Source organism: Choloepus didactylus, chromosome 11, assembly GCF_015220235.1.
Source record: "Choloepus didactylus isolate mChoDid1 chromosome 11, mChoDid1.pri, whole genome shotgun sequence".
Classification (NCBI taxonomy): Eukaryota; Metazoa; Chordata; class Mammalia; order Pilosa; family Megalonychidae; genus Choloepus; species Choloepus didactylus.
Window position 1 is genome coordinate 36,272,119 of NC_051317.1, and position 14,359 is coordinate 36,286,477.

Sequence of the window (14,359 nt, forward strand, 5' to 3'; positions counted from 1 at the left end):
GGAGGGGCTCCAGAGGACACTGTGAGTAGGTTTCCAAGCTGCCTATCTCCAGAGAGTCATACAGGACACCTTATTTATGTTGCTTTACAGGAAGTTCAACGATTTGGAGAAAGCTGGGTGCAAGGGCTAGTTTGCTGAAGAAACGAATTAGCTCTAGAACAAATTTGCTCCACCTTCTTTTAAGCATTGAGTTTGCATCAAGTTCATGGCATTATATGGTTGTGAAGTGAAAGGTATATTACACTCTGTAGGCATTACAATTGCCACCTGTTGAATAAAAAGTCCAAGTGTTCAAACTACCTTAATTGGCTGAGAGCCTGAGAGTAAAGACTACAGCCTGGAACCAGGAAGATTTAGAACCATTGGTGCTGGGACCCGTTTTATTCTTAAAAAGTAGGCATTTCCACAATGACTGTAATCTACACTATGATCTTGTTCTATTCATTTTTCTATTCATACTTTCACAACCTTTCCAAGAAACAGAACAGGCATATAAATAAATTCTAGAGCTTTTTCTTAATTATTTTAACTTAACAACCCCTCTGGGGTTGAGGGTGGAATCTGTTGGTCTATAATTGTGGTTATGAATTGTGCATTTTCTGGTAACATCTGAATTATTCTCAAATTCCAACTTTTGGTTATTACATTAGGCCACACTCAATGTGCAGCTGAAATCTCATCCTTGGTTTTTACTCTTTGCAATATTGTTGCACTTACTGATATAATTCCAAGCATGAGGTGCCATCTTAACAGGGATCAGAGAGTATTTTCCAGGGTGAGACCAACTGCATCCAGTATGTGGCCCCTCATTGACATTTATCAACACTATCCTCATTATTCATTTGCACAAAATTGTAACAAAGATCGTATTTCTGAATTTTCTGGACTTTTAAATTTACACTATCTCCGGTGAATTGATTTAGGTAAAGCATTTGGAAGCTCTTTGGGTTTTTAAGATAGTATTTATCATTGGGCTGATTTAACATTTCCAACTGGGTCATAATATGACTCCAACTTTTTAGACTAGAAAAAAGGTGAAAAATTTAACCAAGACATCAACATAGGATCTAATTTGACTTGCTGTAATGGGAAGTAGTCATTTTTACAGTTTGAAGAACAGCATTCAATAACAATAAACTGCTAGTATTGCACATTTTGTGGACTCAAATGATTCTGCTAATTGAACATATTTTGATACTATAATATTATTTATGTATTATTGAATAACCATAATAAAATTTTATGGATATGAAGGGCATATGTAATCTTCCTATAACTTTATTAAACACTGGTTATTCTTGCAAAGAATTAGATGTTTTATGAATACTTTTGACAAATATTTGCAAATATTTTCACCACCTTCATTTTTCTTTCGATGTGAAACCTGTCAACCTCATGCAGATATTTAAAGGTTTTCTCCTTGCAACTTATTTAATGATAATTCTTTCTTCACTACAGGCTGACATATGCATTCCAGAAAGCTTGTTTTCTCAACTTGCTCAGAATCACACTCATCCAAAAGGAAATTCATGTGATTGTCATTACAGCAGACAGTGGCCATTTTCACTAATTTCTAAAGATGTGCTTTGGAGTTTTCAGTGTCAGGGGCTCGTACGTAAGTTGACATTCATCGATACGTTTGAGTTTGAAATAAAAATTCATTTTGTATTTAGTTTCTGTTTAATAGACTCCACTATAAGCAAACTCAAGAGGATAAAATATTTCTTGTTTTGCTGAGGTCTTTATTGTACAAGCTCTGGCTTTGACAAGCGTTATACCTGATGAGATGTATGTTTTATCTTAACAGACACCTTTAGTTAAAATGACACCGCTTAAAATTTTTGTCTTGCAGGAAATAAATCCCCAGATGTTGGACTGATTATTCTGTAAAAGAGGTGGGTATATTCGTGCCACCTCCTACCCACCAGCCTGCCATTTGGGCCTCGGCACAGAGTTCCACCTCCCCACCCATTTAATGACGCCTCAAGAAGGGAGGCATGGCCATGACCACGTCTTTGGAGAGCGTGCTATCCGAGGAGACTTGTGGGTCAGTGGACCGGCTCGCTGCGGATCATGAAGTGACCCTGTGCCTTCCTTATGCTGTCAAATTTCAGGGACTGGAGGCTGCCCTCCTGTCTCCCATTTCCTGTGCTCAGGCACGTACACCTGATGGACTTTCTGCCTCCCCGCAAGGAACACATCTGGGAACAGAGAGGCAGGTGGGTCATCCACAGAGCCCTCTCCCTTCTTCTGGGAAAAGGGGGACAGAGGTCTTTGAATCGTGTCTTGCAGTGGTTCAGGGGTTAGGTCTGGGGTGGGGACAGTGTTGTCTAACATAGATGTGGTTGCTAGAGTGCCTGCTCAGCTTAATAAACTCTTATTTCCAATTTGAGTGGTGAACGTTGCTGGTATGTTTTGCCATCCACAATCCTAGAGAGGGAGAGGGGTGAAGGTAGCACTGGGGCATCCTGGGCATCTTAACATGTGCATAAATATACATAAACACGTAGGTCTGTAACCTTATCCTTAACTGCATTATGCAAATACTAATGAGTTTTTTTTCCTCCTTATTGATATTCCTGAATAGTTGGACTGGATATTACAAAAAATAGACAGATTGTATTTCAAATTCTTCACTACTCTACCATCATACACAAATGAGCATGACCACAATGTAAATCATTTGTTGCAATGAGAAAGGTTCAAATGAGCATGGCAGTCACGTGGCTGAAGGAAAGGTGGGTGGAAAGAAGCTCTGTGAACTTCAGGCAACTAGAATATATAAAATATTGTTACTACCACTACTACTACTAATGCTAAATTCAGGAATACAGCAAAATAATTTCAATTTTAGTGGGAATATTTTCATCGGCATAGACTGCAGAGGTTTGCTTTAGGAAAGGTTTGTATGGCTAAAGAGTTAGGAATTGATAATATTGATAACATGTTATTTGTATAGCATGGAGGTTAGAATAAGGGTACTGGAGCCAGTGGGCTTGAGTGAAAATCCACTAAGCTCTGTAGCTTGTGCAAGATACCACTGTGAGCCACTGGCTCCTCATCTGTGAGTGGGCATAATAGTAAATCTACTTTACAAGGTTGTAGTGGGCAGACTATTATTACTACATGCAGCTGTTGCAAATCATTATCTCTAGAACAGGAATTTCTGATAATAGCAAAGCATCTACTCTCATGACAAATGTGGTCAGTACCGAGAGTCCAGCAAAACTGTTTGGCTCATTCGAATTTACTAAATTCCCTTTACAGGCAGTGGCTCTGCTCTGTCCACATGTGTGCACTGATGTGTGTAGGCACATGAGGGCCAATTAAGCACAAATTATGCAAATTGACATTAAAATGATGATTAAAGGTTTGAAATGAACCTTAGGGATATGACAGCACTGACAGTAGAGAATTATTTGATTGAGTTAATCAATGAGTTTCACAATTTTTTGTGGGTCTTAGTAAACTTGAACTCGCTCTGTTAATCCTTCGTACTCATGTCCAAAATTGGGCTCTCTTCTCAGTCATCAAGTTACTCGACTTTCCCAGTTTTAACTAAATGTTTAAGTTTAAGCAAAGTTCCACTATGAACAGACTTTGAAAAAATATTAAGAGTATCTTTTTGTCATTAGCATCCACAGCTACTCATGAATGAAATTCCAATGAAACTACAGAGTGTCAGAAAAGGTGCTATTTCAATTCCAAAAGAGAAAATACAGAATGGGGAAAACAATAAAAACAGGCCAAAAGGTAAATAATAATAATAATAATAATGATAATAATAATAAATCATTGACCTAACATTTCAAATCATGGCTTCTCTTTCGGCCTAAATACCAGGTACGGAAACTCCAGCCACCCACATCTCCTGGGCTGAACTGGGGGCTTCACTCTCATTGAGCCACTTAAATGAGTATTCAAAAAAAGAAACCTCAAACCTACTTAAGTGGCTGTAAATTAAATAGAACACTTAAGGCAATTCATTAATTCCCAAGGAATAATAAAAAAAGGTTAAAATAATACAAGCAACAATTTAATATTGGATTTATGTGAATAAGGTATGAAAAGAGCCCCCACATCTTGTTGGCTGATAGGGGCAGGTAAAGCCCGGCAAAGAATTTAACGCATCCTAGGGTAAAACAAAACAAAACAAAAATGAGGGCAATCATGCTGTAATTTCAAAGTGCTTCCAGATTCTTTGTTTCCACCAGATAGTTAGCTTTTTAGTTGAAGAAAGCTTTGAAGATCTTTTTTGAATACCCAAATGTAGACTGTGATCCTCATCTGAGTTGGCGTCTGAGAGTTAAATTAGTCTTCATAATGAAGAAACAGGTGCGGGTGGCTTATGTATGACAGCCAAGAAGGCGAGGTGGCGAGGGACGGCTCTGGGCAGACAGCAGGGATGGGAGATGCTGGTAGGTTGAGCCTGAGGGGAAGAGTTTGCTGAGAAACCTGCTAAGGTGGGGGAAGTTGGGGTTTAACATCTCCCTTTCAGTGTCTAAGGCTCTGTCCTGGTCTTCTCTGCATGGTAAGCTCCCTGGATGCACCTCGGCTCTAGAATAGTCTGTTGCCAGGTTAGCCATCGTGGTGCTTTGGGGCAGGGAGGCCCAGGAATGGGGTGAGCACTGAGTGAGGCAGGCAAGGAGCAGTCACAAGAGGCCAGAGAAATGGCGGGAACCAGGCTGCTCCATGCCCAGGTGCAGCCCTGTCAATCCCAGGCCGGCCTGGGTGCCAGCTGCCCCCAGAGGGAGACACTGTGGAAGGGGCCGGGGAGGGGCGGGCACCTAGATAACTGTGCATAGAGCACAATCTTGGGTTACATGTTATTTAAGAAAGGAAAGACATTCTGTATTGTTTAGTGTTTTTATTAATACGATGTCTCCAGTTTTTGTCTGGAATATTCATTTACTCTTAAGATGCTACCTTCCTAAGAGTTTAATTTTCCAAATGTTAATGTCCTTCTCTGAAACCAAACTATACGTGTCTGAAGGACAGGGTGGGTAGTTCATGCTTCTTCGTATCTGCCAGTGCAGCTAGCACACAATGTGTCTTCAACAGAGAATACCTGATTAGCAGGATGTAGTAAACCACTGAGCTCTGCAGGGAAGATGGATATATATTTATTTGGCAGTTCAATGATGATTTTCACAAATGCAGAGTCAAACAAGATTGATCTTTCAGGAGTCAGAACTTCTGCACAGGCTCTCAGATTGTCCCCCAATGGCCCAGATGGAAAGCTAACCTTCCAGGGTGGGATTTCAGGTGCCTCACCTGCCAAGACCACAACCTCAGGATGCTCAAGCTCTAAGAGCCTCTGGCAGGATCCGTTCTACTGCCGAGGACAGGGCTCTGCTCACAGATCCACTCCTTCTCTCGTGTTCTCCCTTTAGCAGGGATCTTAACTTCCCTCTACTACCAGCTAAGTCCTCATTCTAATTCACAGGCTTGATTATATGGCACCATCTAATAATTCTTGGATTGTTCAGGCGTGTGCACTACTTATCTTCATTACTGGGCCTCAACTGCTGAAGGGAGGCAACTGGCTTTCCACTCTGTGCCGGTTTGAGTGTATTGTGTCCCCCAAATGCCATTATCTTTGTGGTCTTGTGTGGGGCAGAAGTTTTGGTGTTGGTTAGATTTGCTTGGAGTGTGCCCCACCCAGCTGTGGGAAATAATTTTGATGAGATGTTCCCATGGAGGCGTGGCCCCACCCATTCGGGGTGGGCCTTGATCGGTGGAGCTATATAAATGAGCTGACTTGGGGGAAAGAAAGAGAGTGCAGCTGGGAGTGATGTTTTGAAGAGAAGCAAGCTTGCTAGAAAGGAACGTCCTGGGAGAAAGCCGTTTTGAGGTTGGAGCTTTGGAGCAGACACCAGCTGCCTTCCTAGCTAACAGGTTTTCCGGACACCACTGGCTGTCCTCCAGTGAAGGTACCCGATTGCTGAGGTGTTACCTTGGATGCTTTGTGTCCTTAAGACTGTAACTGTATAGCCAAATAAACCCCCTTTTTATAAAAGCCAGTCCATCTCTGGTGTTTTGCATTCTGCAGCATTAGCAAACTAAAACAGATTTTGGTACCGAGAGTGGGGTGCTTTTGCTGCTGACTTTGCAAATACCAAACGATGGAACGGCTTTTTAAATGGATAAGGGGGAGTTTCTGGAAGAGTTGTGAGGAGCTTGATAGAAAAGGCCAAAACTGCTTTAAAGAGACTGTTTGTGGAAATATGGACTCTAAAGATACTTCTGATGAGGACTTGAGCAGAAATGATGAATGTGTTGTTGCAAACTGGAAGAAAGGTGATCCTTGTTTTAAAGTGGCACAGAATTTGGCAAAATTGAGTCCTGGTGTCAGATGGAAGGAAGAATCTGGAAGCAATGACCTGGAATACTTAGCTGAGGAGATCTCCAGACTATGTGTGGAGGACGTACCCTGGCTTCTCCTTGCAGCTTATAGTAAAATGCGAGCAGAGAGAGATAAACTTAGAACTGAACTCTTGGGTTCAAAGAAACCAGAAGTTGATGGCTTGGAAAATTACAGGCTTCCAGGGGGTGGAATCCCAGAAGCTACAGCCCAACATGAGGATATAATCAAACATGGAACCCAGCCGCCATTTCAGTACAAGCCAAGATTGGAAAAGGAGTTAAGCAGAAAGGATTTGTGGAAAGTCCTATTGTCTGATGGCTTTGACCCCTGCATGCTTCATGCAAAGCCAACAGAATTTTTGCGAGATCTCTATAGACAGAGCCATTGCTGGTCTGGACTGGAGGAGACAGACAAGGAAAAAATTAAAGGAAAAATCTCTTCAAAGACAGAGCCATGGAGGTTGAGGTCTGGAGTCAGGAGGTCTTGGGCTGGGAGAGCGGAGCAGCCCACATGCATGGAAAGGGTGAGTTTGTCCTGGAGGTTGAAGGCTGGCTTTCCGCCTCGATGCTCTGGAAGAGTTTTGCCACCTCAGGTCCCAAAGAGGGTGGAGCACATTTCCAGGGAATTGAGGAGAGCCTGGCTGCCACCACAGTGTTCTGAAGGGGTTGAGCGTGTGCCCCGGAGATGGAAGGGAATCCGGGAGCTGCCCCGAGGTTTGAGGAGGGTGGAGCCGAGAAGGTGGTCTCCCCGATGTGTGGAAATGTTGGAGCACTCACCCAAGCATTTGGAGAAGAAACAGCTGCCAAAAAGGCCCTTGGGAAGGGTTAGGCTCCCGCTCTCTCAAGCCCCAAGGATGCAACGTTGTTTTGTTAGTGACTCTCGGACTTTGAAATCTAATGGACTTTGTCCTGTGGGTTTTAGGAACTGTTTTGCTCCTGTTAACCCTGTTTTCCTTACTGTTTCTCCTTATGGCAATGGAAATGTTTATCCTATGAATGTCTCTCCTTTGTATATTGGAAGCACATAACTTGTTCTAGGTTCACAGATCCACAGCTAGAGGGGAATTATGCCTTAGAACTGACCAAGCCTAAACTTATTTTGATGGGATTTTGTACTTAACTTTTATTACTGAAATGATTTAAGTTTTTGTGATAAATGAATGTATTTTGTATTTGGAAAGATAATGCCATTTTGGGTTCCAGGGGGTGGAATGTGCCGGTTTGAGTGTATTGTGTCCCCCAAATGCCATTATCTTTGTGGTCTTGTGTGGGGCAGAAGTTTTGGTGTTGGTTAGATTTGCTTGGAGTGTGCCCCACCCAGCTGTGGGAAATAATTTTGATGAGATGTTCCCATGGAGGCGTGGCCCCACCCATTCGGGGTGGGCCTTGATCGGTGGAGCTATATAAATGAGCTGACTTGGGGGAAAGAAAGAGAGTGCAGCTGGGAGTGATGTTTTGAAGAGAAGCAAGCTTGCTAGAAAGGAACGTCCTGGGAGAAAGCCGTTTTGAGGTTGGAGCTTTGGAGCAGACACCAGCTGCCTTCCTAGCTAACAGGTTTTCCGGACACCACTGGCTGTCCTCCAGTGAAGGTACCCGATTGCTGAGGTGTTACCTTGGATGCTTTGTGTCCTTAAGACTGTAACTGTATAGCCAAATAAACCCCCTTTTTATAAAAGCCAGTCCATCTCTGGTGTTTTGCATTCTGCAGCATTAGCAAACTAAAACACACTCCCTTGTCCCAGTTTCCTGGAAGCATACCTGGAAATGCTTTAAGGATCAAACTGAAGAAACTTCAGCCAGTCGCCTGTTATGTGAGGTCTGAGAGCTCTGACTGGTTGCTCGTGTCACCTCGGCCTCCAGTGTGAGCCAGTGGCCCCTGCATGCTTCAGGTCTAACTGGCCTCTTCTCCTAAGGGGTTAGAATGTCAATTCTGGCCCTAGAAGCCTCTTTAGAGTCTGTACTAGGGGTCTCCAGTGTGAAAGGGGATTGAAAGATATCCCTTGGATATGGGGACACAAACTTAGGGCATTTATTTATATCTACTTTTAATCTCAGTGTTTTGTTTTTTTAATTTGATCTTTATGTATATTTTATACTAGACACAATATAATAATATACAATATAATTTTATAAATAAAAGAGATATACACAATATTAAACAGCTGCTGGGGTTTCATAGTTGGCTGGAAGGTCTGAGGGCAGGAAACGAATGAGATGCAGGAATGAGGAGCCACCTGGGGTGGGGGGGGGGGAGCCCGTGGTTTGTGGTTGGGGGCTGGCCAGAGGTGACTTCTCCTCCACCTTCCTTCCCAACAGACCATCCAGGCACTTCTGGGAACTTCTTTGGTACTGCATAAATCAGCATATTTGCTCAAAACTGCTCCAGGTTCAAAGGGTACGGGCTGTGACAGGGTCTTGGATGTGGGCATACTGCACCCTCAGCAGATGCCTCCCACGTTGTTACTGGAAAAGTCTCAGGCAATGAGGTCCCCTCTGTGAAGCACTCAGAGGACCCTGCTGCTGTCCCTGACACGAGCTACAGCACCTATGCATTCTGGATCATTCTCCACTGATGATTTAGAGGAGGGGTTGCCAAAGGTGTTCTGTAAAGGGCCAGATGAAAATATTCTCAGTTTTTCCAGACATATGGTCTCTGTCACAACTCTGCTCTGCTTAAAGCAGCCAAACACGATGCATATATGAATGCGAAGTCTGTGCTCCAATAAACTTGATTTATGAACAATGAGACTGAATTTCATGTAATTTTCACATCACAAAATATCATTCATCTTAAAAAAAAACATTAAAGATCTAATAATCATTCTTAGCTCATGGACACTGCAAAAACAGGTGGTAAGCCGGATGTAGTCTATGCCAACTATAGTTTTCTTGTTGTTTTAAAATAGTATGTACATTTTTTAAAAAATAATATGTACCTTTTATCCTGTCTTGAATGCTACAGATGAATTAGGCCTTTTTTATTTTGTTAGTGTAGTTTATTTTTCATTAAGTGCCCAGAGGTTTATTAACAAGAGACAATTCTAAGAGCAGATGAGTATGAAACAGCAAATCAACATAATCCCTTTTGTTGGTGGTTTTTGTACAAATTAGATATTGCTCATCACTGAGGCTGTTAAAGCGATGTATGGAAATAAAATCACCTTAGCCAATAACATGCAAAAACTAAATGTTAAAATAGTCCAACTTCCAGACAGGAGTGGCTCTAGCAGGCTGAAGTTGAGAGAAATTTTGATAGAAGAATAAATGGTGCATTCTTTTTCACCTAAGCCAAGATACATATTATTAACATCGGACTGCATTTACGAAGTCAAAAAATAAAATAAAGAACATCTTATCCTTTCTTCCTATGATGCAGTGAAATATTGAAATGTAAATATCCATAATCAACCGTAAAAGCAACTTAACTTGCCTTCATTTTTGAAACGTGTAATTTAGTATCATAATGCAGTTTAGCAAAATTACCAGGCTCTACTTTGTGGTAACCAGAAGTTACAGTAGCAGACTGTACCAGCTCTGCCTGCCAGGCTCTGGACCCCGGCTTCAGCTTTCCCACGCCTCAGCCCCAGTCAGTGGAAATGTGCATCATTAGGGAAAAAGGAGTTTATTCTGTTTCCAGACAGAGACACAATGTTTTCTAAGCTTACTTAGCGATATGGGACTTTATAATAAGCGCAATTCTTAACATGTGTTTAATTATATTGATTTTATGGTCAAGATAAGTGTTCTCTAGCATATTTAATCATGGCCTTTGATGAATTATTTTGCGAATGGCTACATATTGTCCAAAACACTTGTCTGTTTCCCATGGAGTCTGTGTTTGTGTTTAATTCATAATATGCATTTAATCCAGGAGAGCAATACAGTTGATTGAACCATAGGAGACTGCCAATTTCTAGCCTTTAAATGAAAATTTCATATGATTTGACCTAATAGTGTATATGAAAAAAATTTTAAGTTTGCTTTAAAATATGCTACATTTTTAGTAAATACACTTTTTTTCCCCCTGAGCTTGCCAGATAGATTATGTTATTTAGAAAACCCCACCAGCATTAGGCATTGTGCTTTGTTGGAGTATTTATATTCACTAAATACGTTAATGCAGATGTACGAAAATGAGTATCATTTTCTTCAAGTTGTCTGATCGACAAAACAAGCTTTCAACTTCACTCTACTCCTTTCACTCGCCTCATCAGAGGGACAAACTGGAGTCATGGACCTGTTCCACCATCACCATCACAGACATCAATGAGAGAAGAAGAGCCTGTGAGGTGGGAGGACCCCACACACAACACCACACCTCAGAAACCCCACAGTATGCACACATCACACCGTGCACATACCACACCATGCACACACCTCACACACATCACAACAGGCACACACACACCACACACCCCACCACACTCCCCACACCATGCACACATAGATACCACATGCTCACACCTCACATACATTACACCATGCATATACACCACACCACACATCCCACCACATGCACACCACACCATGCATACACATACCACACATTGAATACACAACCCACACCATGCACAATCACACCATGCATACACACCATACTAGGCACACACACACACACACAGCACACCACACATACACATCTCACACACATCACACCACACAAATACACCACACCAAACACACACCCCACCACACTCCCCACACCATGCACACACAGATACCACATGCTCACACCTCACATACATTACACCATGCATATACACCACACCACACATCCCACCACATGCACACCACACCATGCATACACATACCACACATTGAATACACAACCCACACCATGCACAATCACACCATGCATACACACCATACTAGGCACACACACACACACAGCACACCACACATACACATCTCACACACATCACACCACACAAATACACCACACACACACTCACACACCACATGCACACACACCACCCCATGCACACAGACACACTACACACCCCTCCACACACATACACACACACACCCTGCATCAAACACAATCCCACATCACTCACAACCCCCCCAACTCCACATCTCACACCACACACATGCCACATCATGTCCCACACCCACGCTACATACACTACACAAACCACCCCACATCACACAAACTCACACACATACACCACACTCCACACATTCACATCCACACACTACACAATATCCACACTTACAAACGCACACCCCTTTCATGTGGGAGCCTTGTTCAGGCTCCTCAGCAGGTAGCCGCCTGTCCCCACCTGACCAGGCCATGTTGTAGGGTCCTGAGTACACACCTGTGCTCGTGCGGTAAGTGCCGGTGTGTGCTGGCGGCAGAGGGTCCCCCTGGCTCTGGCTGAGACTCCTCATGGGGGGCTTCTGGTAGACACGGTCTTCATAAATGGGGTCGATGTGGTGTTCAGGGGACTGCAGGGCCCGCAGCTCTGGGCCCAGGTGGCTGTGCTGGCTGCTGTACGAGGCCCGGGACCCGGCTGCAAGAAACAAACAGGCAGAAGTTCGGGCTGGACCAACACTCAAACACAACTTGTTTCATCAAAACATATTTAGAAAACGAAATTAGGATAGAATCGTTGAGATCTGCAGAAATCAAATGAATCCTATGAAATGGCAGCAATTTATCAAGCAAATCAGCTTATCGGCACCACCCAGCTGCCTTGCTTTGCTCCCAAACCTGATCTCACTACAAGGATGATAATTTTTCTGAGATAAATGCACACCACATTGAACAAGGCCAATGAAACATTATTTTTCTCACAGTCTAACAAATGCGGTGGGCTCCTCACTGAAGGATTCAAACTCGGAAACCCCCAACTACCCCATAGTCTTTGCACCTTAGATTTAACAACAGAAATCATTTAAAATGATGAGCAAATGAATAAAGCACATGGGCAAGCCATTCTGATGCTGTTCCTAAAGACTGAACCAGAATCTGTTCCCATCAGCGGTTTTTCCCTGGGCTGTGAATGAACCAAGATGTTCAGACTTTCAACAGCCTAGATTTCTGAGAAAAGCAGATATTTTAGAAAACGGTTTTAAAGTTCTATTTTCCTTTACTCTTACCCTCAAGATGGAAGCATTTTGTATTAGCTGGCCTCCTCTGAAAAAAGGTAGGAATGACTGTCACTGGTTTAATTTATAAGTTGAGGTTACACATTACTTGGCTTTGAGGTCTTTGCAAACCTTTACTTGCCTCCCTTCATTCGGGATGGGGCGAGGGGTCATGTTGAAACAATGCTGGGCGCCAGGGGACCACGGGAACACCGCTGGAGAAGCAGGAGTCTGAGCACAGCAGGAAGTGGAGTGTTAGGAGAGCCAAGCGGAGGGGAGGGCAGGCAGGAGGCAAGGAGTGGATGGGGAGCCAAGATTTCAGCTGGAGCAGAAATCTCAGGAATCATCTCACTTGGGGCCGAAGGGATGGAGGACATCAGAGGACAGTGTGGCAGGTGGGGCATTGAGTTGGCATCTGTCTGCGGTGAGTGGAGGGCATATATAGAAGCCAAACGAGACTAGAGCTGGTTTAGGAATGACCTGCAGGGAAATCCCCAAAGCTAACACCCATGTGGCATTTTGTGATTTAACAGCCTCCATTAACAATTTAAAGAGAAAGGGTGTTGCACTGCCTTGACTGTGGTGGTGTTTTGGACAGCAATTCCTCTGTTTGGCTGGTCCAGGGCCTTCTCTAGCAGCCAATTTAAACCCAAAGTCTTCAGATGATGGGGCTGCTTCTTTAGGATAGTATAATCCCAAATGATTTTTTAAAATATTCTTGCCTAGTGTACTTGAGGAAAAAGCTGTGAGCAGCCACCTTCCGGATTTGGCCTAGTAGACAAGCTGCAGCCTGCCCTTGAGTTCCCCCCGCCCATCGAGTGGTGCCAAGATGGCGCCCACATCCTGCTTCCGGCTTCTGATGTATGTAACCACCCGCTGTATTCACCAATCATGCTTGTGTGCGTGGCGTTAGCCCATTGGATACACGCAAGGTTTATAAGAAAGTTCCCGGGCAAAGCTCGGGGAGACAGCCCACAAGGAGCCGTACCTGACGGCCGCATCGAGGTTGTTCTCCCCCGAGGTGTCTCGCCCCGGGTGGAACCTGTAAAGATGATGATTGCCTAGTCCCATTAAAAGTTTATCTGCTTTACCACCGCGAGTCCTGAGTGATCACAAGTGCTCCGGGTAAGACGTTGTCCGCACCCTCTCTCCCCTTATCTCTCTGGTCCCCATCGCCGGCCGACCGAGGACTCGAGGCGGGGCGGAGAAGCGCCGGACAAGTGGTGGCCCGTACGGGGAACTTCGAACCCGCAACCTCATTTGCGTTCCCCTCGCCCCGACGGAGACGTGCTCCCGGGATCCGTGGTTTGACCTCCGCGACTGATCACCGCGAGAAGGTAAGCACCCCCTTTCCATACGAGGACTAGGGCCCGTGGGCGTTCAGGTAGCCCCGGGGACTCGGAAGAGCTCTCCGAGTGATTACAAGACAGTGCCGGCTGCAAGCATGGGGCAGTCCGGGAGTTCACCCCTACTAACCCCCTTAAAGACCCTTTTGAAACAGTGGGGTATCTCAGTTAAGAGAAGCTCTCTCCAGCGATTTTTTGATGATGTGGCCACTTTTGCCCCCTGGTTTCCTTGTTCTGGCAGCCTTAATCTGCCCTCTTGGATGAAACTTGGTCGTGATATAGACCGAGCGCGCCAAACGGGTGTCTGTTTGGACCCGATTCTAGTCCTTATATGGGAGACTGTTCGTGCAGTACTTGAGTTAGAATCAGCCACAGGCCTAACTACGCCTACCGCCTTGTTGCAGGCGCGACATGCACTCCAAGAGGCTCAGTCTGTTTCATCTGCGGAGGGCTCCCATAAGGGCAAGCCGCCGGAGTCGAGTGCTAGTTCTGATAATTCTGACTCAGAATCTGAAAGTGAGGCAGATGAAGGGCCGGAAGCGCCTCCGCTGATTGAC

At 44.2% G+C, this 14,359-nt stretch overlaps 1 protein-coding gene across 5 annotated transcripts in view; it reads right to left on the reverse strand.

The window, feature by feature from the left end:
- The window catches only part of CTNND2 (catenin delta 2), a 1,032,924-nt gene that overhangs the window by 408,639 nt on the left and 609,926 nt on the right, over nt 1-14,359 (reverse strand). For all 5 annotated transcript variants that reach the window (XM_037798888.1, XM_037798890.1, XM_037798887.1 and 2 more), the window contains one exon: nt 11,685-11,879. In XM_037798888.1, the coding sequence (XP_037654816.1) occupies nt 11,685-11,879 (195 nt within the window). The remainder of the gene's footprint in view (nt 1-11,684; nt 11,880-14,359) is intronic.